The sequence below is a fragment of the Grampus griseus genome, assembly GCF_964374135.1.
Source record: "Grampus griseus genome assembly, chromosome: 8".
Taxonomy (NCBI): domain Eukaryota; kingdom Metazoa; phylum Chordata; class Mammalia; order Artiodactyla; family Delphinidae; genus Grampus; species Grampus griseus.
In genome coordinates this window covers 46,738,410-46,760,709 of record NC_139002.1, presented here as the reverse complement: position 1 = coordinate 46,760,709, position 22,300 = coordinate 46,738,410, and the positions used below count along the sequence as shown (strand labels likewise).

General features: G+C 33.2%; 1 protein-coding gene across 10 annotated transcripts in view; it reads right to left on the bottom strand.

Annotated features, from left to right (window-relative positions):
* PICALM (phosphatidylinositol binding clathrin assembly protein) overlaps nucleotides 1-22,300 on the bottom strand; it is a 107,247-nt gene that overhangs the window by 20,610 nt on the left and 64,337 nt on the right. For 3 of the 10 annotated variants that reach the window (XM_082661298.1, XM_082661303.1, XM_082661301.1), the window contains exons 9-18: nucleotides 19,962-20,047; nucleotides 17,958-18,081; nucleotides 17,549-17,685; nucleotides 15,244-15,347; nucleotides 9,962-10,111; nucleotides 6,466-6,546; nucleotides 2,227-2,334; nucleotides 544-675; nucleotides 421-451; nucleotides 141-240 (exon numbers count right to left, since the gene is read on the bottom strand). In XM_082661298.1, coding sequence (XP_082517424.1) covers nucleotides 141-240; nucleotides 421-451; nucleotides 544-675; nucleotides 2,227-2,334; nucleotides 6,466-6,546; nucleotides 9,962-10,111; nucleotides 15,244-15,347; nucleotides 17,549-17,685; nucleotides 17,958-18,081; nucleotides 19,962-20,047 — 1,053 coding nt within the window. The remainder of the gene's footprint in view (nucleotides 1-140; nucleotides 241-420; nucleotides 452-543; nucleotides 676-2,226; nucleotides 2,335-6,465; nucleotides 6,547-9,961; nucleotides 10,112-15,243; nucleotides 15,348-17,548; nucleotides 17,686-17,957; nucleotides 18,082-19,961; nucleotides 20,048-22,300) is intronic. The other 7 variants (XM_082661300.1, XM_082661302.1, XM_082661305.1 and 4 more) reach the window with 4 other exon arrangements.

Here is a 22,300-nt window from a genome sequence, read left to right as displayed (position 1 = left end):
AAGAAATACAAATTACTTATATTTCTAAAACTTGGTAACAATCTTTCCACTTATGCCTTATCACTACTTAAAAAACATTTTCATGTTACACATTTACCTAAATCATTCATGTTAGTATATAATGAGCTTTTCCAACTCACCATTGTTGCAGCATTCCAAGCAGTTGTTGGTGCAACCTTCGGTTGCCAGTTAGATCCTCCAGTTAGCTTCTTTTCACCTGGCTGACTCCAATTTACATCACTTTAAATAAATATGAGTGAGAATATTAAGTGTGTGTAATTATGAAGTTTCTTTACTACACATTTAGATTGAACAGAGCATTTAAGATGCAGATGACATCTCTACACATACTTTCTTGAGAGGAAAGCCTAATCAACCTCTAAATGGCACATAGGGAAAGAATACAAATAAAACACTCACTTCTTAGTGGTTCCATTTCCAATGCCAAGATCTAGGACAGGAGAAAAAGAAAGCATTTAAAAACTAGACTAATTTTTATAAAACAACTTATTTTAAAGATTAAAGAATACAAAAAATACTTACTGCCAACAAGGTTGGCTAAGGATGAATCCAAGTCATCAGATACTAACTTGTTAGGTGGGAGTTTGGCAACAGGAAGACTCTGGTTCTGAGAGGCCACTGTTGGTTTGAGAAGTCCACCTAGTTCATCAAAGCCTTAAAGTTACAAACAGACGAAATAGGATTTGTAAGGAACTTTATGGTGCTACAGCTTTCTAAAGGAGGTCTCTGCCTTTTCTCCTTGTTTGTTTACTGGAGAAGTCCTCCAGGTAAATGGGCACTAATAAATGCTCTTAAGTGGAAAAAGGAGAAATCCACAATTTCAAATCCCTTCTCTGTGAAAGAGAAGGGAATGGAATTAATCCTTCCCCTCAGCTGACAAAATTTTCTGAAGACTCACTTATACCTGAAGCAATACAGGTAAAAAATATATCTCTGTAACTTTGAAAAAAAGTTCCTTTTAAGAAATAATATTTTATAGACCTTTTAATACTCTTCAAAGTGGAGAATGTAAGGTATATGTAAAACAGTATATTAGAAGCAAGTGAAAATGAACCACTAGGTTATCTCTTTTCCTGTCTAAAAACAGCTAGCCTAAATTATACACAAGAAATAGTTAAACTACACTCAAACTGCATAAAACTATCTAGTAAAGTAGAACCCTGTTTAAAAATTAAAAATAAAATAAAATAAATAAAATAAAATCCCTTAAGGTTCTCTACCAAACGGTAAAAGGTGAAACAGATCCAATCAACAAACCACCAAAGGACTGAACGGCACAACCCAGGAATACCAGAGAATATGAAAAAGAAAGTCACCAAAAACAGGGGTTTATAAAATATGAACAATTGGTTTCTATTTCCTTTATCCTTTTTCCCAGCAAGATAAACTCAAGAGGACAAAGTCAAATGCATCAAAAAATGTAATTATAAACCTACTAGTGCACAGAAAAAAATAAATTCCTAGTTCATACACATTCTTTATAAGTTTGCTTCTTACTTTTGTATGTATACTTATGATAACTAATTGTATATTATAAAATTAACAACACCTCAATATATTTCTTTAAATGGCTTGAGTTTAATTACTACACTTACCACCCCATGATTAAGAATATAATTTGGTGCCAACTTTACAGGAACTCAATCTTTACAAAACTTGAAATTACCAAGATGTTAAATGGAAACTTGGCTCTACAGATTTTATAAAGTTCTCTTAAGATGACTAAACAAGCATACTATAAAACAATAAAAAGCCCCTGAACCCACAACTCTGATATTTAGTTATTCTAGCTGTTCATTACACAGACTACCTCAACGAGGCAAGGTACCACAGGTCATATTTTCCTAGTTTTCAAAAAAGCCAATTTCATTTCAGTAAAGGTAAAAATTAGAGTAAAAGGTACAGCATTCTACACACAGTCCCTAGCAATTTAGCAGTCTAATCTGAGTAAAACCTCTTTTTTTCTCTCTTATTTAATAGCTCTGGGAGAAATAAAATCTACCCAGATTCAAAACTGCCACTAAGAAAAGAGTAAAGGCTAACAACAGTCCCTTGAAGCTTTCTTCTAGTGGCTGGGGGAAGAGGGACCACTTCTTTGGCTACCCCAATTTCATCTATTTACACGTTAAAAGGACCATTATCTGTCCTTACACACACTCTAAACTAGAACATTATAGTAATGTTAATAAAGCAATTTTTTCTTACCCCCAGAATCTACAATAACGTTGGTAGATTTATTTCCAAACACAGATTCAAAGTCAACATTAAGGCCAGCTGAAGGATGTGGCTGTGCAACTGGAGAAGGAGTGAATCCTAAGAAAAACCAAAATGGAAAAAGCTCAATTCTTTAATAACTCTACATCTACAGCTCTTTAATAATGATGACAATAGAATGGAAAAAGCAGTAAATTCCCACAACAAAAAACAAAGCCAACCCTTCAAGCAAAATGCTTCCTAGACTACCACATCTCTTGTGATTACATTTTCCAAAACAAAATCATCCCACTAAGAAAACTAACAAAAGAGCAAGTGAAGTTGAACTACTAGTTTGTTTCATTACAGAAATAACATTTTTTGCTTATTTTTTACCTTAAACTTGTAAGCTGATGTTAAAAAACCAAACACATCTAAAATTCTAGGATTTTGCATGAAGCCAAATTTAATTTAAGGGATCATTTGGGAATAAAATAAGTATTCTGTGGTGCTTTAAAAAAATATGAGTCTACTTAGTATCCCCCAAGAGTCTTTCTCCCTCTACCTACTCACCTTCCATATTTCTCTCTCCTTCCTTCCTTTCTCCCTTCCTTCCTTCGATGGTTAATCAAAAGCTATATGGTTTAAGTTAATTTGAGAAGTGACAGGATTCTGAAAGTTATAACCCACTAATCCTTATGAGCCCCCCCTTGTGTCCAGATGTGTTCTGAATATTAAAAAAAAAACAAAAAACAGACTATTTTCAACACCGAACCACCCTCTAGCTTCAACTTAACTACTTCCTAAAGTGGAGCTGACAGGTATAATCAAATATACTAATTTACCTAACTGTTCTGAAACACCAGAAAATTTATTCTTTCCTGTCCATGTTACACTGATGGTGGTGGCAATAAGCCAACAGACACCCCAGCTCACGTTGCTGAAACCAGACAATGCTGAGTTAAACGTTAAGATTTTCAATTGTGTGAGGTTGTATTTTATGAGGTGAGGCTCTGAATTTCCAGAGGCTGACAAGAAGAATTAAAATCATCTAAAACCATTAGGGCTGTCACATGACTTGGGGAGCTTTCAATCACTGAGTATATATCCAAGTAGAGAACAGCCTAGCAAGGATCACAAAGAAGGAATTCTTTTGCTTTGTGGAAGGCTGTAATAAATGGCTCCGGAATTCTCTTCCATTTCTAAATTCTATAAAGTCAGAATGTTAAAAATAAAAAAAAAGTCTGGTATCAGAAGATTAACAACTATATCATTAAAGAGAAGTTAAACTTTTGAGCCCTGAACATAGACTCTCTCTCTCTTCCTGTCCCAACTTTCTGCTAAAGGACTTTCAGTCTATAAGAATCTCACTTTGAACTCTTAATGTATACCACCAGGATATAAAGAAGTACAATAATGCTGTACTAAAAGGACTGATCTTAAAGAAAAACAAAAAGTAGGACAAGATTTGGTGAGAAGTTCAAGAAGGTCCTCAAAGCCAGAGAAGCCAGAAAGCAATGACTTATTATTAACAATGACCCACACAAGCTGGTATACATCAATGATACTACTTTAAAAGTAGCATTTTACATCATAGTATGAATATTCTGTAGGGCACAAAATTTTTTAAATGTACAAATTTGATCTTATTCCATAATTATTTAACCCTTTCTTAACTCAAAGACACTGGTCATACAATGAGAATACAAGCACTATCAAAACATAAAATAATTTAGTAAATAAATCTGACCATTCATCAAAAGGCTCCTAGAATTCTATAGATATACTGATTTAACAGCTCTTTGAAGTGTACAAACTGCTTAAGAAATATACCATGGGCTTGACGGTTCTTCTCCTAACTCCTTACAAAAAGAACAGATGTATCTACTCAAGAAAGACAAAAATCTATCATGCTTAATTATATGCCCATGCTGAACCACCACACATAGCATTCTTTAAATCATCCTGGAAATAATATCTGAGCTATGATATCATTAAACTTTAGAAAACACAGGGAACAGTAATTTATAAAGTAGGATGGCATACCAATTTCTCTTTTCCCTTGCTATCTTGTCCCAAATTCTTTCTAGAATTTGATTGATATCAGAGATGAGCCTATCCTTTATAATAACACAAAAACAACTTCATTACTTTCTGTAAAGAGAGGAGCCATCTCCTGAGGTCCCTAGGGGCACCAATCTGTGAAATTATATTACTGCCTAAAAGCATAAAAGCTATGAAAAGATATAAAGTAATCCAGAGCTAGTACCTCAAATTTTAAAAGCTTCTACATAGCAGAAGAATAAACTAAAAGGGAAATTCTTAATAAATTATAATAGCTGATTAGATTGTCAACCTTCAATTTTTAAAAGTTACTTAAAGCAAAGTTACAGAATTAATATCACCATTTCAAAAGAGCAGATTTAGGGACCGCCCCCCAAAAAGATGAATAGGCTATCAAAGTTAAGGTTAATTTTATGAAATAATCACTACATTGAACTGCCTAACTTTCATTTCACAAAGCCCAATGAAAACTCTGTCACTGAACAGCTCCAGTTCACAGATTAACATTTAGAAACCACTGTACTACAGGGCAAATCTTGAGAGGACAATAGTAAGGTGACGGAAAGGTACAAGATGAAAACGCTTTTGGGACAGAAAGGCAATCCAAACACCTTTGAGAAAAATTGGCTGGGTTGTTTAATAGATTTTGATGGTAGTTCTGTAATAAATAGGCCTCATTCTTTTTTGAGAAAATTACTGCTACTATTTATTAAACATTATGCAAGGGCTTTGTAGATAGGTTATTATTTAAACCACACAATAACACTATGAGACAGTTATTAATTATTATCCTCATTTTACAGATGAGGAAACTAAGAGATTAAACAACTTATCCAAGGTAAAATAATTAGTAAGTGGCAGAATCAAGACTTAAACCCCAATTTGTTTGATTCCAGAATCTATTAAGGGTTTTTGGTTTATCCTGAGTATTTCATCTTATATAAATTAGTAGGTAGGAAAATTAGTTTTTATTATTATAGCTATAATAATTATATCTATCAGGACTCTTCAAGTTTTATGAACTTCTTGAGCTTTGAAATAGCGAATACTGGGCTAAAAAATAAATAGCCCTTGGCAATTTAAAAATATCAGCAATACAAAAACAATGAGTTTTCAAGATTATATCTGATGATTAAATAATTTAGGTAAGAAGTATACTCCAAGTATGAAATGATCTGCATACACAAGATAATTGCTTTTTTTTTTGGCCTCGCCCTGCGGCATGTGGGATTTTAGTTCCCCAGTCAGGGACTGAACCCTTGCCCCTGCAGTGGGAGCGCAGAGTCTTAACCAATGGACCACCTGGGAAGTCCCCACAAGATAAGTTCCCAATGCAAGTAGTTTTAATGATACTTCTGTGTCAGGCATTGTGCTAGATGTTATACAGGCATATATGTACACCTCATTAACAATCCTGCAAGACATTATTATCCCAATTTTCATAGTCTTAGAAAGGTTAAATACTTGCTTAAAGTCACACAGGTAAAGGAGTGTAACTGGAATTCACACCCAAGTTCACCGTATTCCAAACATTTTCTTTCTGTTAAATGCCCTCAACAATTCCATTTTTAAACACTTTTAACCATGTCTAATTCTTACTGCCAGTCAAGAACCTCAGTTCTTCAGTTGTGTCAAACCTACTTTTTAATGCCAACTTAACTAAGGTAACAACTCCTATACACAAAAAAATTCAGCTGGATTTTGAGGTCTTATTGCTACTGCACTGGTCTAGACAGAATATATTTGGAAAGATACAGATCAAATTGGTTACACCTCCCTGGAAACTACTTCCCATTTCTATGGCCTTTGCATAGCGCTGGAAAAGTATACTTCTTTCCAGTATAATCTCCCTTCACCTGTGCCACAACTGTTCAAATCAAAATTATCTGCCATTCTATCACTAAGATCTATACACAGAGCTTTAAATTCCATAAGCTTGTAATATTAAAATATTATAAACTCTTCTGAAAATTTGAAAGTTTTGAGAATGAATAAAATCAGGAAGATGACAGGCATCCATTCATAAAACAATCGTGTTTAATCAAGGAAAACAAAATTAAGCAAAAAACTACCTGTTCTTCAAAACCAAGTATTTTTTTTCTTACCAACTCATTTTAAGGAAAACAACAAAAAGAAACCCCTCTTGCATAAATAAACTGATAAATTTTAGAGATTATTGTTACCTACCTCCAAATAAACCAGCTACAGTAGAAGGCTCATGGCACATAAGGGTAGTATTACGATAAGCTTGAGTACCACAAAAAGAATCTGACAAGGCATATAAGGGGGGAAAAGAAAGGACAGGAAAAAAAGAAAAAAGAGAAAGAGAAAAGTGAGAAAGTGAGGAGGAACAGTTAAGAGTGGAATGGAGTAATTAAAAACAAACAGAAACAAATAAAAACAAACAAAACAAAAGAAAAAACAGAGGAGTCCAAGCCATTGGTGTTCTTCAAATTACAACTTACTAAAAAAAAAGCACTTAAGCCTCCACTGTAAGTACTATATTTAAAAATAAATATATAAATAATATTCACAACAAATTTTTAAAAATAACCAATACTGCATTTCTTTAGATAAAGAAATATGAACCAGTTGGCTTTTTAGTCAATACCAACATGTCTTCTAATGTCTTCTTTTGCAGATGAGGAAGCAGGCCTAGACAAGGTCACAAACATGGTAAGGCTGAGACCACAACCCACTCCCCTTGACTTACAAATTTCAGTATTCTTACAGCTTTAATGAGGACAAGCTACAAAGTACACTGAGAATCATATCATCAAATCAAGGTCCTCTCCTGGAAGGGTTGGAAGGTATCTACATACCTAACTCTGATTGTTCTTGGTTGTTCTTAATCCTATAGAGCAGGGGTTGGCAAACTACAGCCTGGGGCCTATTTTTATATGCCCATGTGAGCTAAAAATGGTTTTTACCTTTTGAAAGGGTTGTTTAAAAAAAAAAAAAGAAAGAAAAAAGAAAAGATGACGACTCAAAGATTTTATGCATCCTATAAAAACCTAAAGCATTTACTATCTGGTTCCTTACACCAGAAGTTTCCTGACCACTGTTCTAGAGCACTATCCAACAGAGCTTTCTAATAACAGAAATGTTTTATAAATCCACACAATATGCAGATATGTGCATATGGTACATTATGGTAGCCACTAGGCACATGTGCCACTGAAGAACGGAAATGTGGCTAGTACAAGTGACGAAGTAAAATTTTAATTTTATTTAACATTTAATTTTAATTAACCTTTAAATGATGACATGTGGCTAGTGGCTAATTAGACTATACAGTGCCAGGAATGGCACACCTTGGGTGGTCCTCTCATGCTCTTACTACTCTGAGTAAGAAAGTATTGGAATTTTTATTACACAACTCTACTTCTCAGGAACTTTCAACTTGCATTGAAAGACTTATTAAAAAGCCTCTTCTAGGACAGGCATCAACAAACTACAGCAGCTTATCTTTGTAAATGAAGTTTTACTGGAACACAGCCAAGCTCATGTGTTTATGTCTTGTCTACAGCTGCTTTCACGCTATAATGTCAAAGTTGAGCAGCTGCGAAAGAGATCGTGTGGCTCACAAGCCAAAAATATTTACAATCTGACCTTTTAAGAAAAAGTTCGCTGACCCCTATTCTAGACTAATGCCTAATGGTTTGACATCAGTGGTTTTTAATTTCCCCTTCTGCACTCATTTTCATTAAAAAAGAAAAGTATTTAACAAGTTTTTTTTCTCTAATGACAAAACTTAGCAGATGTGATTTTTTTTTTTTAAAGTATACTTCATACTTTCATTTGTATTATTCTCCATCAGAAAGAGGAAGATAAGGGTTTAAATCAAAGTCTGCACTTCCATAAGGGAAAGAGCGCTGCAGAGCAAAGCTGCTGTCTCCTGATTTAGGCTTTGCTCCCACTAGCTGGGTTATCTTGATTAACTTTTCTAGGACTCAGGTGATGCATCCATAAAATAGTAATAATGTTCTCTTACTACTGTGAGAGTTGAGCTGGACCAAACATTCTCTGCAGGTTTTTGCAAACTCTAAATCACCAATTCTATGATTTTAATTTTCAAATGGACCGACTGACCTTGGAGTATATAGCCATCAACTTTACTAATCCGCTTTGCTTTCTGGTCTTCCTCTTGCCCCAAATCATAGGCCTTAAACTTAAAAAACATTAGGAATATGACATTTCTAGGATATTCCTCTTATTACAGGCTTTTTTCCTTGAAAAGTCAAAATAATAATTAACTCTCTCACATGACTTTTATATATTTTTACTCTGTTTTTGTTTATATGTGAAATACCTACAACCTTCAGCACTTAAGGTTACTGTCCTCCATTCTGTCCCCCTTCAGGGGATACAGATGTGACATCCTGAAGCCCATGCACTGCTCTGACCTAAAAGATCTAAATATATAGTCCCAAAGCAAAGACGTATCTGTTTCATATCCCCAAATTAAGGCAACTGACTTAAAAAGATACAAACAGCCATATTTACAACATACAGACTATTCATATTCAGTAAATACGAAGAAAAGATAAACCTAAAAAACCACCACCCCAACAGAACACTCCAAAGATAACTCTAGTTACCCCTTATTACCAAGCAAAAAGGCACTCCATTTGACAAATTTCTAGAGCAACAAAATGTATAATTTAGTTTCAATTACTTTTTATGTAATTTTTAAATGTACTACAATAAAGGAATTATTGCAACCAAATATTACACTTTAGAACTATTAGACTAGTTGTATAACTGGAGCACGTGCCTTGAAACTTTCTCATATCTCCAACTACTGCTTTCTAGTCACCTTCCATCCTCCCCTCTCTCAGATATATCTAACAGAATATGGCCACATGATCTACCTAGGGTACACAGATGACTTTCTGCATGCTGCTTTAATCAAAGATTTAAATTTGTGTCACCTTACGTTGTTTCTTTGAATTGAATAAAAGCAGTTTTCATCATCTTTTAAGGGGGTTTAGCATCTTTTTAGTAGGATTCAAAAGCATTTATTTCAGTTTAGTATGTACTTAAAAACTTATTCTTCCTTGTACAACTTTGGTATGAAATTTTGCCTTTTTACAGATTTTTAGACCACAGTTAAGCCTATTCAGTCAAGTTGCTTTTCATTTTCTACTTTTCACCCCAGGCTAACAATGAAATGAGACCCTTAAGATTGGACAAGAGGGTATAGTGGGTTTTAGACAATATAAAGTTGTACCATTATTTGAAATTAAAAACGGAGAAAAAAGGAAGATTCAGAAAGCTACTAAGAGTGATAATCACCCTCTTTCTCAAGCAGAGAGGGGAAAATATAAGCACACATAAATACGTAACTAAGTTTAAGAGATGTTACGCCTTCAATCAACTCTCCTAATAACCACCTCTCTGAACTAATAAACAGGATGTAGCATGTGATGCTACAGTATGATAGAGAACAAAACAAAGTCCAATTTCAAAGGAAATTTTCTTTCCTAAAAACTTGCATTAAATAAAATTAGGGATACTGGTGTAAAAAATCTCACTACATTATTGCTATTTAGTTTACTTAAAAATTTATTATTAAAATACAAAGTAATTATTGCAGTGCTTTAAAAATAATGGATACGTTAAAAAAAATACTTAGGCAGTATAAACATTAATTGGAAAGAAAGGTTAAATGGTACTTTACCAACAAACATTTCATGAGTAGGTGTCCTAGTAGTAAAAGTGGATACATCTGAAGAAATGGGAGGGTGAACATCACCACTACTTTTTGTGAGGAAAGGATTTAAGCTTGGAATGGCATCATCAACAGCATCTACAGTAGCAGAGAAAGGATCTGTGCAGTCCAAGTGCATTATAGCAAAATGAAGAGAGGAAGTAAATTAATTAGTATTGTAATCAGTCAAAAGATGCAAAGTGAAAAGTAGTAGCTATATTATTATTAATCTAAATGCAAATGATCAAATCTAATCACCAAGATAGAAGAAATGCATTTAACATATTTTAAAATGAACCCTCAGAAAAAAATACTTATGTGTCCATAACAACAGTAGCATACGAAGGCTAGATCTGCTTTACATCAGAAAGCCAACAGTCATGTAGTTAAAAAAGAAGATAAGTAAGAACAAAAATGTTTCTATAAAAGAGCCATCTACCCTGAACCGTGTTCCCCACCCAAGGTGGGAGTGTATCAGTTCTGGTGGCATAGTTATGTTTACTCACATAATTGATATAAATAATTCAAATGTGGAATAAGCAGTATTTCAAAAGCCAAAGGGAATTAGGGGTTTCTAACATGTGAATATAAACTCTTGTATGGGTTCAGATGTAGGAAACAAAATAATAAAGACGAAGAAAAGGTCTAATGATGGGAAAGGAATTTTAGAAAAATTAAGAACAGAGACAAAAGACTGGCCATCCCAGTAGACTGGGATTAGCTTTGAAGGCCTAGCTATGAGTTTTAAAGCCTAAATGATTTGGAAGGAATAACAAAAGTATTGTTCCCTACTAGAATGGTACCAAATATGTACTTTATTATCAAATTTAGAATCACATATTTACTATACCTATACCTCATTCAAGATAACTGTCACTGTAATGACTGAAAGCCATTCATCATACCTTAAGTTAATGGGGAGAAGAAAAAATAAAGAGGAGCGAAAATATAGTGTCATAATTTTTTCTCTTATAACACAATTAAAAATGAAAAGATACTCCTGTACTTCCAACCAGCACCTGTTCTTGCCTCTTCTAGTCTAGTTTGTGGTCCTTACTTAAGAATACAGTATTAAGCACTGTATTTTACTCTAAGACTGTATGACAAAACAATAAGGAAGCAATGGCCTAAGGATCAGCTTCTGCAAAACAATATAGGCACACTTTATCCTTAAAGTCAATAAATTCAAAGCTAGTGTTCCACAAATCCTGCAACTGCAACTTTAAAAAGAAAAATATCAAGATAATATTGAGGTCATTGTATGAAGTCCTACAAACATCAAAACTCACTGATGTACTATTCTAACTCAAATGATCATGTTAAACATCTTTCCCACCCCTCCACTTCTCAATAAATGGAACAATGAGGGAAGAGAGTCAGAAAAAATAATTCAGAAATAAAAAGCAGAAAATAGTCAAAAACAAGATTCATTTTTTTGTACTAAAATAAAAATGTAATGATGACCGCTCTAACTCCTTCTTGTATAAGAAAGGATTTGCGTTAAGTTTAGAGTTAACCAGTTTGGTTGAAAGTACTACTTTTAAATATTTGATAGAGGCATGGAGTTTTTAAAGTACATCATACTTTGTTGGACAAGTAACACAAAACTTCTCTCTGGTTTTCCATGCAAAAGAAGTCATGAGAGAAGTCATTCAAAAAGAGTACACATATTTCTACAACAGATCTATTAGGTTCATGAGAAAAGACATGTTTGGAAAAAGTTACTAGTTATCTGCTATTCTATTGATTGACACTTTTTACCTAAGCACTTAATATCAATCATTTCCTATTATATGAAACATCCTAAAGAAGAATATGCAGAAATGCATAAGTGAATCTGTATATTTAGATCAGTCAGACAATAAGAAAAACCAGCTCTTAATCTACCTTGACAAAACACTACTACTATGGGTAGCAGATTAACATCATTTAGATTAGATGACGATTTTTAAATCTAAATGTTAGTCTACTATACCATAAATGATTAATTCAAATTCATTAAAGATAAAAAAAATAGTAATAATGTTCCAGCTATTCCAACTTAAACTGTACTTATCAGACTGGCAACTCTAAAATTCCTTATACTTTTAATAAATACTTTTTTCCATTATTTTTATCATTATTCACTTGAAAGTTTAATTTTATGTTACATTAGAGTCATAGAAAAATAATGCAAAAAATTAAAACAAAAATAGTACCAGTCATATTACAGTCTTGAGGTAAATATTTGATATCTACGTTTATTCACAGAAAATTGAGAGTTTTCATAGTGTTGTGTGTCTCATGCCAGCTGAGACTAAAACAAATTCAACTTCAGAAAGGGTCATTCTTTTTTACCTGAATTAAATTTTGAAATCTTGCTTAAAATATACAACAGTATACTTAACCTGGTAATACTGTATATTTTTAGATTTGCTGTAACTCAAAGTTTTCAAGGTGATGAAAACTGATATCTCAAGATATTAGTATTCAACACCAAGTGCTTGTTTAGATGCCAGACCATTTCTTGAAAAATCAAAGGCTCACTAATAATGCAATGAGAGAAACAGGAGAGCTTGTGTTCTCTCTCTTCAATGTTCATTTTTAGGTGGAACCGTAAAATGCCTCTCACATTAAACATACGAACTTTACCTCCTCTTAACTCTAATCACTAACCTAGCTGTGATTGGGAATATACATCGTTTCTGTGGTGCATATAAGAACTAAATTAAATACCAAATCTGTTGTTAACATCCATTTTTAGCAAATGAGAGCAAGGAAAGCATAGAATAAGATTTTAGAATTATCAAAAAAAAGCATACCTCTGTTTCGTCACATACTATAAAAAGCATGATGTAAAATGCTACATATTTCAAATGTTCAGGTAAATGGTTAACGTCAAAAAAATGCCTTTTAGAATTTACTGTTATGATCAAAGCTTTTTATATATAAGATTTATTTATCTTAGTAACTTTAATTTTAAAAATAAAATAAAAAGTCTTAATCTGAATGTCATGGGTATGAACAATACAATGACTAAATTAGTAAGTATTCAAAGTTCTTGGCTTAAAATACTCTTCCACTATCCAATTATGCAGAAGTCAAAACTCTGAAATTATCACCAACTCAGAAGCCAAATATCTTTATATGAAATATAAGACAAGATTTCATTCTTCTTAAATTGAGGGGTTTATATAAGATCACTGTCCTTTCCTCGTATATAATTGTAAGCTTTTGGAAAAATAGTAGTCAGTTGCTACTGCCTCTGCTCTCAACTATACTTGATAATACTTTTTTTTTTAAAAACAGTTTAACAGTGTCACTTGGACACAGCAAGCCTAATGTTAAAATATGGGGGAAATTTTGATGAAAATAGTACATAAACCAAAATAACCTAAACTAGAAAAGGAAATCATGATTAAATGTACTCCCACACTGTATTCACACACAAATTGCCATGGAATATTTCTTCTAACAGAATATAAAACAATTTTTACAGGCTGAAATTACTTAAAATTATTCTCCTACAGTAACAGTCTATCTGCCTTCATATATGAGCTCAATAATTCCAAGCAGAAACTTTGTCATTGTTAGAATTAATTGTACATGGTATCCAGACAAAATAATTTCACAGTTCAGTTTCATTGAAATGTTATATTAGTCCTCATTAAGTCTTCTGTAAAATTTTTCATCTATCTAAAAATACAACTTTTCAGCCTTAATTTTAGAAAAACTGGTTTGTTTTTTTAAAAGGTGAGCAAGCTAAAACTGCTTAAACGGTCATGTTAATCCTACTAATGTTTCCTAAATCAATTCACAATAAGCAGGAAATAAGCATGTAAATTTTGGCAGATTAAAAATCCTAAAATTGTAATGACTGTTAGGATATTAAGAAAATGCTTTCTTAACCTTAATTTGCTGTCTACAGATCATTCAGATAAATAATTCTAAAATATTTACTGACTTTAAAACTAGCTTATCATTTTTAGAAATTACTCCCAGATCTTAAGATTTAGCTAAATTAAACTAGCTTTCAAAATCAATTAGTTTTAAAAATCAAGTTATGGCTCACAAAATTAGTCTAAAAATCTAGTATTTTAGTGTTTCACTATTCCTGTTCCCTGCCCTGTCTTGAACCACAAATAACCTGCCCCCCAAAAAAGAAAACGTCTAATCATTCAACAAATATTTACAAAGTACATGTTATATATCAATAAGTGTTCTAGGCATCAGGGATATATCACTCAACAAAACATTTTAGAGCTCTTCCCTTCACATAGTTTACATTCTATTATATAAAATATAGTCTTAAGAAATAACTATTAAAAAACCCCTAAAAAGTTATTAACTCAAATCAGTGAAATAAAGATGAAAAAGTCGAATACACCATAAAAACTCACTAGAACAATGAATCCTGCTATGAGAAGTAAGCTAGTCAATTCCGATTTTACATGTGACCAACATAAATGTTAAGGTAGCTTGCCATTCTCTAACGGTTCTCTAGACAGTGTCCTTTCTCAGAGTATCTTTCCCTCCCAAATAATTTTTCAGTGTTTATAAAATAATATTGATACTTACATAAAAACAAACAGAAGTACCAAAACCAAACAAAGGAAATGATTTGAAAACATACTAAATGTCTAAGCAAAACTGCTTAAAAGCTGACATGGACTAGGCTCATTCCTTCAAAGATGCCAGGTCATGATCATAATATGGTCACCTTAAGATCAAAGAACTACTCAAGGTCAGCAAACTTTCCTGTTGGTACTAGGGGAAAAATTCTTTGAATACCAAAATCTTGCAGGTCTGAATTAAATCAACATTTTAAATACAAGTAGCATAAAGTTTGTCATGACATTCCTGCAGAGAAGCTAGTGCACTGCCTGATAACACCATCCAAATTTTATTAGAACTTTTATTAGATGAGTTTTCCCCTCTGCAAGTAAATTTTTTTTTATATACCAAAGGTAAGATAACCATTACATATTTTTGGGTAATAGAACAGAAATTCAACATTGAAAGAATGATTTCACAACTAAACATACATTTGGTCCTTTTTCATCTTCATTAAACTTCATTTCATAATTTAATTGAACATACATTCCAAAATTGCATTTATAAATGAATGGAAATGTCTTCAAGGGGCAAAACAACTTCACTGTCATATTAATATTTTTCAAGTACTCATGTATCAAGTGTAAGGCAAGTAAACCCCACAGAATGGGGAAGGGAGATGCCTATACAACATACAAAGTAAGTTCATTAATGCTTACCTCCCCATGTACTTGCTACCTGAGAAGCAGCTGACATAGGAAGTACAGATGGGTGAAAAGTTGGCTGTTGCAAATCAAGCAGATCATTTGGTAGCTTTGATGTGCTAGGAAGATATTTTGAAAAGATGCTTTATTTATTAGATAAACTTTGCTACATTAGCCACTCCCCTCATCCACCCCGGTAAATAAAAACATTAAAAAGAAAAGTGAAAAAAGAGTCCCAAAAATATAAATCTCCAAAGGAAAAACAGGTGCAACAAGATAACAGTTGCATACCCCTCACGTAACAGCATATTTCTAAGGAGGCCTGGAAAATTATTCAAGTACCATATCTTAAGTTTACATAGGATTCAAATAATAATAGCCCTTCTGGAAAGAATCAATGACTTCCCCAGGAAAAAACTAATTTCTTTATTGAAAAGAACCTAGAACCTAAACAACATAATTTTAAAATATGAAACGTCATGGCAATTAATTTTTTTTAAAAGAAATTTGTTTTCTTAATCTTCAAAAAAACTTCAATTAAATTTGCAACACTAATACTCCTACAAAGTAAAATACCTGTTAACCTTACCTTTATTGCTTCAAATATCAAACAACATACCAACAATACATGGAAAAACTTATACATGCATATATGATATAAATTTACAACGAAGCCACCCCATTACACAACTCTAGGGGAGTACTACTTACGTAATATATTTCGTGTTACGTGATTAAGGAACAACACAAAAAAAGATCCCAGTTTCCATGAATTGAGGCATTATGTGTATCTCAGCATAGATTATTTTTAACTTACACTTATTCAAAAACAAAAGTTTTGAAGACATATCTTTCAGATGTAAAACGTAGTTTTATAAGTAGATAAATCAAAATACAAATGCATTTAGTGCTTTGGGGAAAAATACAGAATATGCAATAAGCATTCTGTAATAGGCTGTAGGTTTGTCCTCAATTACTGTTAAAAAGGTGAAAATGTTGAGGGTACTAAGTGAAATAAAAAGATTAGTTCTTTATCTAATAATTTGTTTCATCCTCAAACCGTCAACATTCTTTTCCATTTACCCCCATCCCCCCACCCTACTAAGACAGACTTCTTTTTAAGGTCCCTAAGTGAAAAACTTGACACTTAATGGTTCAGTGTTACTGGGGACTAAGGAAGGTATTATACAAAAATCAAAACAAACAAAAAGATAAAGCTGAAAGAGAAACACATAGCTAAATTCAACATCTACTAAGACTTCAGAGAGCAGGTAGCAGCTGAGTTAGTAAAAGTTACACTGAGCTGTGACAGGAGTCGGTAGGTGGAAGGGAAGACCATTTAAGGATGAGTTAATAAAATAAACAGCAACAACAACAAAATCAAAGAAACACAAGCAAACAAAACACCCCATCACTCTCTATGTAGCATTTACCATGCACTAAGCACTGTGTTAAACCCTATACTAGTGATCCTGTGACCCTGGCAGAAATGAAAATTCTTGGGCCTTACCCTGCAGGTGGGGCCCAGAAACCTGTGGTTTAATAAACCCTCCAGGTGATTCTAATGTTAGGTAAAGACTGAGAACCACTGACTTATACCATACATTATCTTGCTTGGAAACCGAAGTTTAAAAAAAAAAAAAAGATTAAGAAATAAATAAACCAGGATTCAAACCAGAATCTGAATTTCAAATTTCTCTAAACCACTCTGAGGTAAAACATAGGAGGAATTTAGAAAAATCCAGTTATTCCAATTTGCCTGGAAATATAATATTCCTATTGTTAAGCAGCTTGAAGTTGGGCTGGTAAGCTTCAATACCACAGAAATCTGGCAACTGAACTCTTATTGTGTTGCAGATTACTGAGTTTGAGTTTAACACCAGGGACTAGATATGAAAAACATTTAACATCCAATGAAAGGATATCCTGAAATACATATCATACATACATATCCAAGAGTTATACACAGGGTCTTGAACCATTAGACACTTCACAAATGTGTTTAACTATAGTTAATTTTTTTACAATGAAACGTTTGCCCAGAGATAACCCACCACCTTTCCAACTGGTATACCACCACCTTTCCAATTGGTATAAGTCTATCATTTAGCCATATCCCATTTCTTAAATATTTGAAATATAAAGTCTTTCACTTTATATTTAGCTATTATACCACTACCACCATTTATCACTACCTCCTTTGTGTGAATTTATGATTACAAAATCATGTATCAAACTAAACCTGAAAAACTCTGCAAAATTTCTGTTAGAAGTCTTTAAGCCTAAGTATTCAAAGGTAATCATTAACCACTCCACCTACCTGTTAGAAGAACTAGGGGTAGAAAATATGTCAATGGCTGGTGCAGTCACTATACCCCCTGCTGAGGTGGACACAGGAGAGGCTGCAGTTGTTAAAGAGGTATGAGGTTTCTTTGCAAGTTCTTTTAGGCGCTGTTCCTGTTGAGAAAGGGAACTACCATAAGGAATCCAGAAACCAGATTTGTTTGTATGGCCTCTGAAAAAAAAAAGCATTTTCTAATTTTGTTTTGATAGCAGAAAGGTATTCTCTGTTTTGCCAGTCATTCAATGTCAGGATGAAAAATTAGACTACTGAATGTCACCCCATTTGTACAAATATTTATTAAATACTGTTAGTCTGTACAGAAGTCCCAGTTACTTTATGAACGCCTATACTTGTTTTTCCAAATAAAGAGAATGCACACACCTACCTTTAAAGCTTTTAAACGAGCCTGTTCTTCCTCTAATGCTGCCTGCTTTTCCCTTTCATCCACTTTGGTAAGAGACAGGCCAGTGCTTGCCAGGGAAGAGACTGCATTGGAAAGTGTTGTTGCCCTTGGATAATCAGACAAAGGTAATTTGGTATTTTGCCAAACATTTATTTCACTGGTTATGAAATGGTCTAGCAAGCTAGCCATGGATAGGCACCATAATTATGAACTAAACTTATGGAGTCAAAACCCATACTTCAGATGAAATATTCTACCCACTGACCTAGAGGATTATTAGAAATTAGTTGATCTACACATACATTCATTTATTTTTTTAAAGTAAGTGTTAGACTTTGGAAAGGGTTCACAGTAAAGGTGAGGGACATTGCCTCTTCCAAGCCCCAAGGTAGGGAACCAATGCAATTAGAGAAGAGCTCACATACTTCTAGGAAAACCCTGATGTGTAAAAAGTATTGAATTTCTCATAGAAAATGATCTTCTGCTAATTTACAGCCTGGGTTTGGCAGTACTACTACAGAATACTAAAACATAAGTACCAGCAATAAATAATGTATGTCTAGGTATGTTTCCCTTATAATAACACCCAAAGATGTCATTCCCAGAGGATCCACAGGTTCTCTCAAAGGAAGATCAGTTTCATTCCAGTCACTGGTCCATCTGGCTCCCCCTTTCTGTCTGCTACCCTTTTGCCAAGCTAGAATTTTCTTTTCAAACTTATTATATATGCACAATACATCATCCCTTACTGATGGATTCACAGCAAACCACCTCATTTCTCTTATATCAAAACCTTATCCAGATCATAAACCCCAACATTTAATTCCCCAATGTTATTAATCCTAGGCAAAATAAACGTGTGGTAAAGAATTCTAACAGGAAACTACTCCTCAGTGACTGCTACTAATTTTCCTTTTCTCACACACCAAACACCATTAATTTCTACTCTAAGCACACAAGTGGAAAAACTAAGTTTTATGTAAAATCAATTTTATAAATGAGCCAATATAAAGATATAACTCAGAAGACAAAGGAAGAGTAATACTGCTATGAAGAAATACAAGAAACCCAGAAAATTTTATGTTAAAAAACATATGAGGTACATCGGTGTACCTGAGCTACCTGGCTATATTTTTCATTACTTTCTCAAATAATCGGACCTTATAACTTGGCTTATACTTCTAAAAACCTACTAGAAAATCCAAAGAACAAATCTACAATTAAAAAGCATTAAAATCCAGTAATGACATTTTCCTTTACAAATTACTTAAATTTTGTTGCTAAAAAAAAAAGTTCTGAAACAACAATCAAAAAGAAGAAGAGTTCTCATCATACTTCATACAAATTTCTTCTTCATACTGCTAAAAGGAAATCTTCATAAGAAAACATGAGAATTACTCAAGTTACTAACCAACACAAAAATCACGTTACAAGGTCAATAAGCGATGATGTATATTACTTTCAATTTGCTGGTCTTGGTCTTGGAAATCAGCTAAAAGTCTAATAGAATGATTAAAATATGTCCACAGTCAACCCCATAAACTGGCATTAGAGAAAGATGATGAAATCTTATGTCAGACATCCTAGGTTTGAGTCCCAGAATTACTACTGCATACTTCACAGGGCTATTGTGAGGGTTAGTCAAATCTGTAAAAAAGGCATCTTGTAATTATAATACACCATATGAACCTATGCATTTCATCTTAAAGAGAAATACTGACACTATGAACACCATTCTAAACCACGTAGTTTTCACTGCCATCATCTTAACAGATGCTGACATTTACTGAAAATTAAGAACTATCCCCAAAACTTACATGTGTTAATCCTTAACAGCAACTCTCTGAGGTTGATACTATTATTAAACCGACTTACAAATGGTTAAATCAAGATAAAGAGAAGTTCAATAACTTGGAACTTCAGCTAGACTCATCTACTTTCTCAGAAACATCACTACTGTTCTTTGCCCCACAAAGAATAATGTACCTGCTTGCAGCTGTAGAATCTTTGATTTTCTTTCCTTCCAAGGAAGCTAAATGTTGCTCCAAAGCATCAAGAAGACTGCTGGGGGCCTAAAATTGTACAAATATTAAGACTTTCTTTCGTCAAAATAAATCCAAGTATCATTTAACACAGGAGAGCAATAAAAATAAATAGGTATATTCCTCATGATCTAATTAACAGTGTAGTTTCAGCCACCTAAGAATGACACTATTATTTTTATTACATAAGTATGACCTGGTAAGGAGTATTAACAAACATAAAGATATAAAAACTAAGACTATGTGAACATGAAACATTAAGAGAATCTTAGAATTTTCTATATTTAACTTATTTAAATTTTAAATAGAAACACAACCCTAAAAATCAGACATACTGTTGAGCATGGTCCTGGTACTTAATAACTACTCACTGAGTAACTGAAAATGTCCAAACACTATTTCTGAATAGTTATTGACAAATGAAACTGAAGACTAACATCAAGGAAACAAAAACTGAAATCACAGTGAGATATAACTTCTTACCCACTAGAATGGTTAAAGTTAGATAGACTAGTAATATCAAATGTTGATGAAGATATAAAACAAATGCAACTGTCATACAATGCTGGTGGGAGTACATCCACCTTGACAAAAGCTATGGGTTTTTAAAAAAAATAAAGTTAAATATACAACTACCTTAATTACCCAATTCTATTCCTAGCTATTTATTCAAGAGAGAGACAAATGTTATCTCCACAAGACTTGTTCAAGAATGTTTTAAGCAGCTTTATTTATGATAGTTAAAAAACTGCAAATAATCCAAAAATTTCCAAATTTTCCAATTTAGAAAACAGATAAACAAAATTGTGGTAAATTGACATGATGGAATACTATTCAGCAATTAAAAAGAATTAATCAATGGTATATTCAACAATATGGACAGATCTCAAAACATTATGATGAGCAAAAGAAGCCAGATATGAAAATAGTTGCATGATTCCATTTATATTAAATTCAAAATATGATACAAATTATTCTATTAGAATTCAAAATAGTTATTTGTGTGGAGCGGATTAGGGAGTGACTGGAGGGGGACAGGAGGATTGGGGTGATGCAACTGATTTATATCTTGAATGGGGTGTTGATTACACAAGTGTTAATGGTTATCAATCCTCATTCAAATAGATATTTACCTCAATTTTTTTTAAAGACTAGCTTTAAACCTTCAGTCTATATATCAAATCTCAACTTAATATGAACAGTTAATTACTTTCAAAAGGAAATCTTTTCTGTGAGTTGCAAAGGAATTTTTCACTATTTTTAAGTGAAGCAAATACATCAGTGGCATTCACTTACATCAAATATTCTTTAGGATTTCAGATAGTTTCTCAATTACAGAGATCCAAAAGCAGTTGCAAGAGACAATACTAGCCAACTTCTCTGCCAATTATGACCTGAACAATTTCCTTCATCCTGTATTTTCTCTCTACATATCAAGACCTTAGCACAAGAAAGATATGGTAGAAAACATTGACTTCTTTGTTGATCTGAGAACACATGTGCACTCCCTCAACTCCAATAAATCAGCAGGCCAACTACTGTCCCAAGAGCTATTGTTAACAATAGCGGTTAACATTTAAAAAGCTCCTGTAACACCACAGGCACTGTGCAAGCTACCTTATATGTAATCACTGACTCTATGAGAAACACACTACTACATATCCATTTTACAAATAAACAACCTGAAACTGAAAATTAAGCAACTTGTCCCAGATCACATATCTGATACATAGCAGGAGCTAACATAGTGTGCAAGGTTTGTCCGATCTGAAAGCCCAGATACTAACTACTATGCTACAGAATCCTAAATTAAAACTGTGGTCATTTAAAGTGTACTTTAATTTTTTCTGAAGGGTTTAAGCTGTGCTTACAAATATTAAACTACCTAGTTATGATAATTAATAAACTATTTCCCAAATCCCTTCTAAATGTATCTGGCTGTTCTTTAAAAGTCAAACCCACATTACAAAGAGTGAAGGAAATGTGATGCTTCACATCCTAAAAAGAGCAATTTATAACAAACAAAAAAAGAATAAATAATCTCAAATTTCCTCTCTTGTGTTTAACTACCATCTTCCCTTAAGTATAAAAAGCTTTGTTTTAATTCACTTGAAAATTTTCTGAATCATTCAGAGATCATCAATGAAGAGGGAGGGACGGAGGAGGGTCAGAGGCTGGCCAACCCTACCCAATCACAATACCATGAATATTAAAGTACAGACACATAATAACAGTCTGGCCTGAGGCTGATGCTTTTTAAACAAAAATAGGTGAAGCTGACAT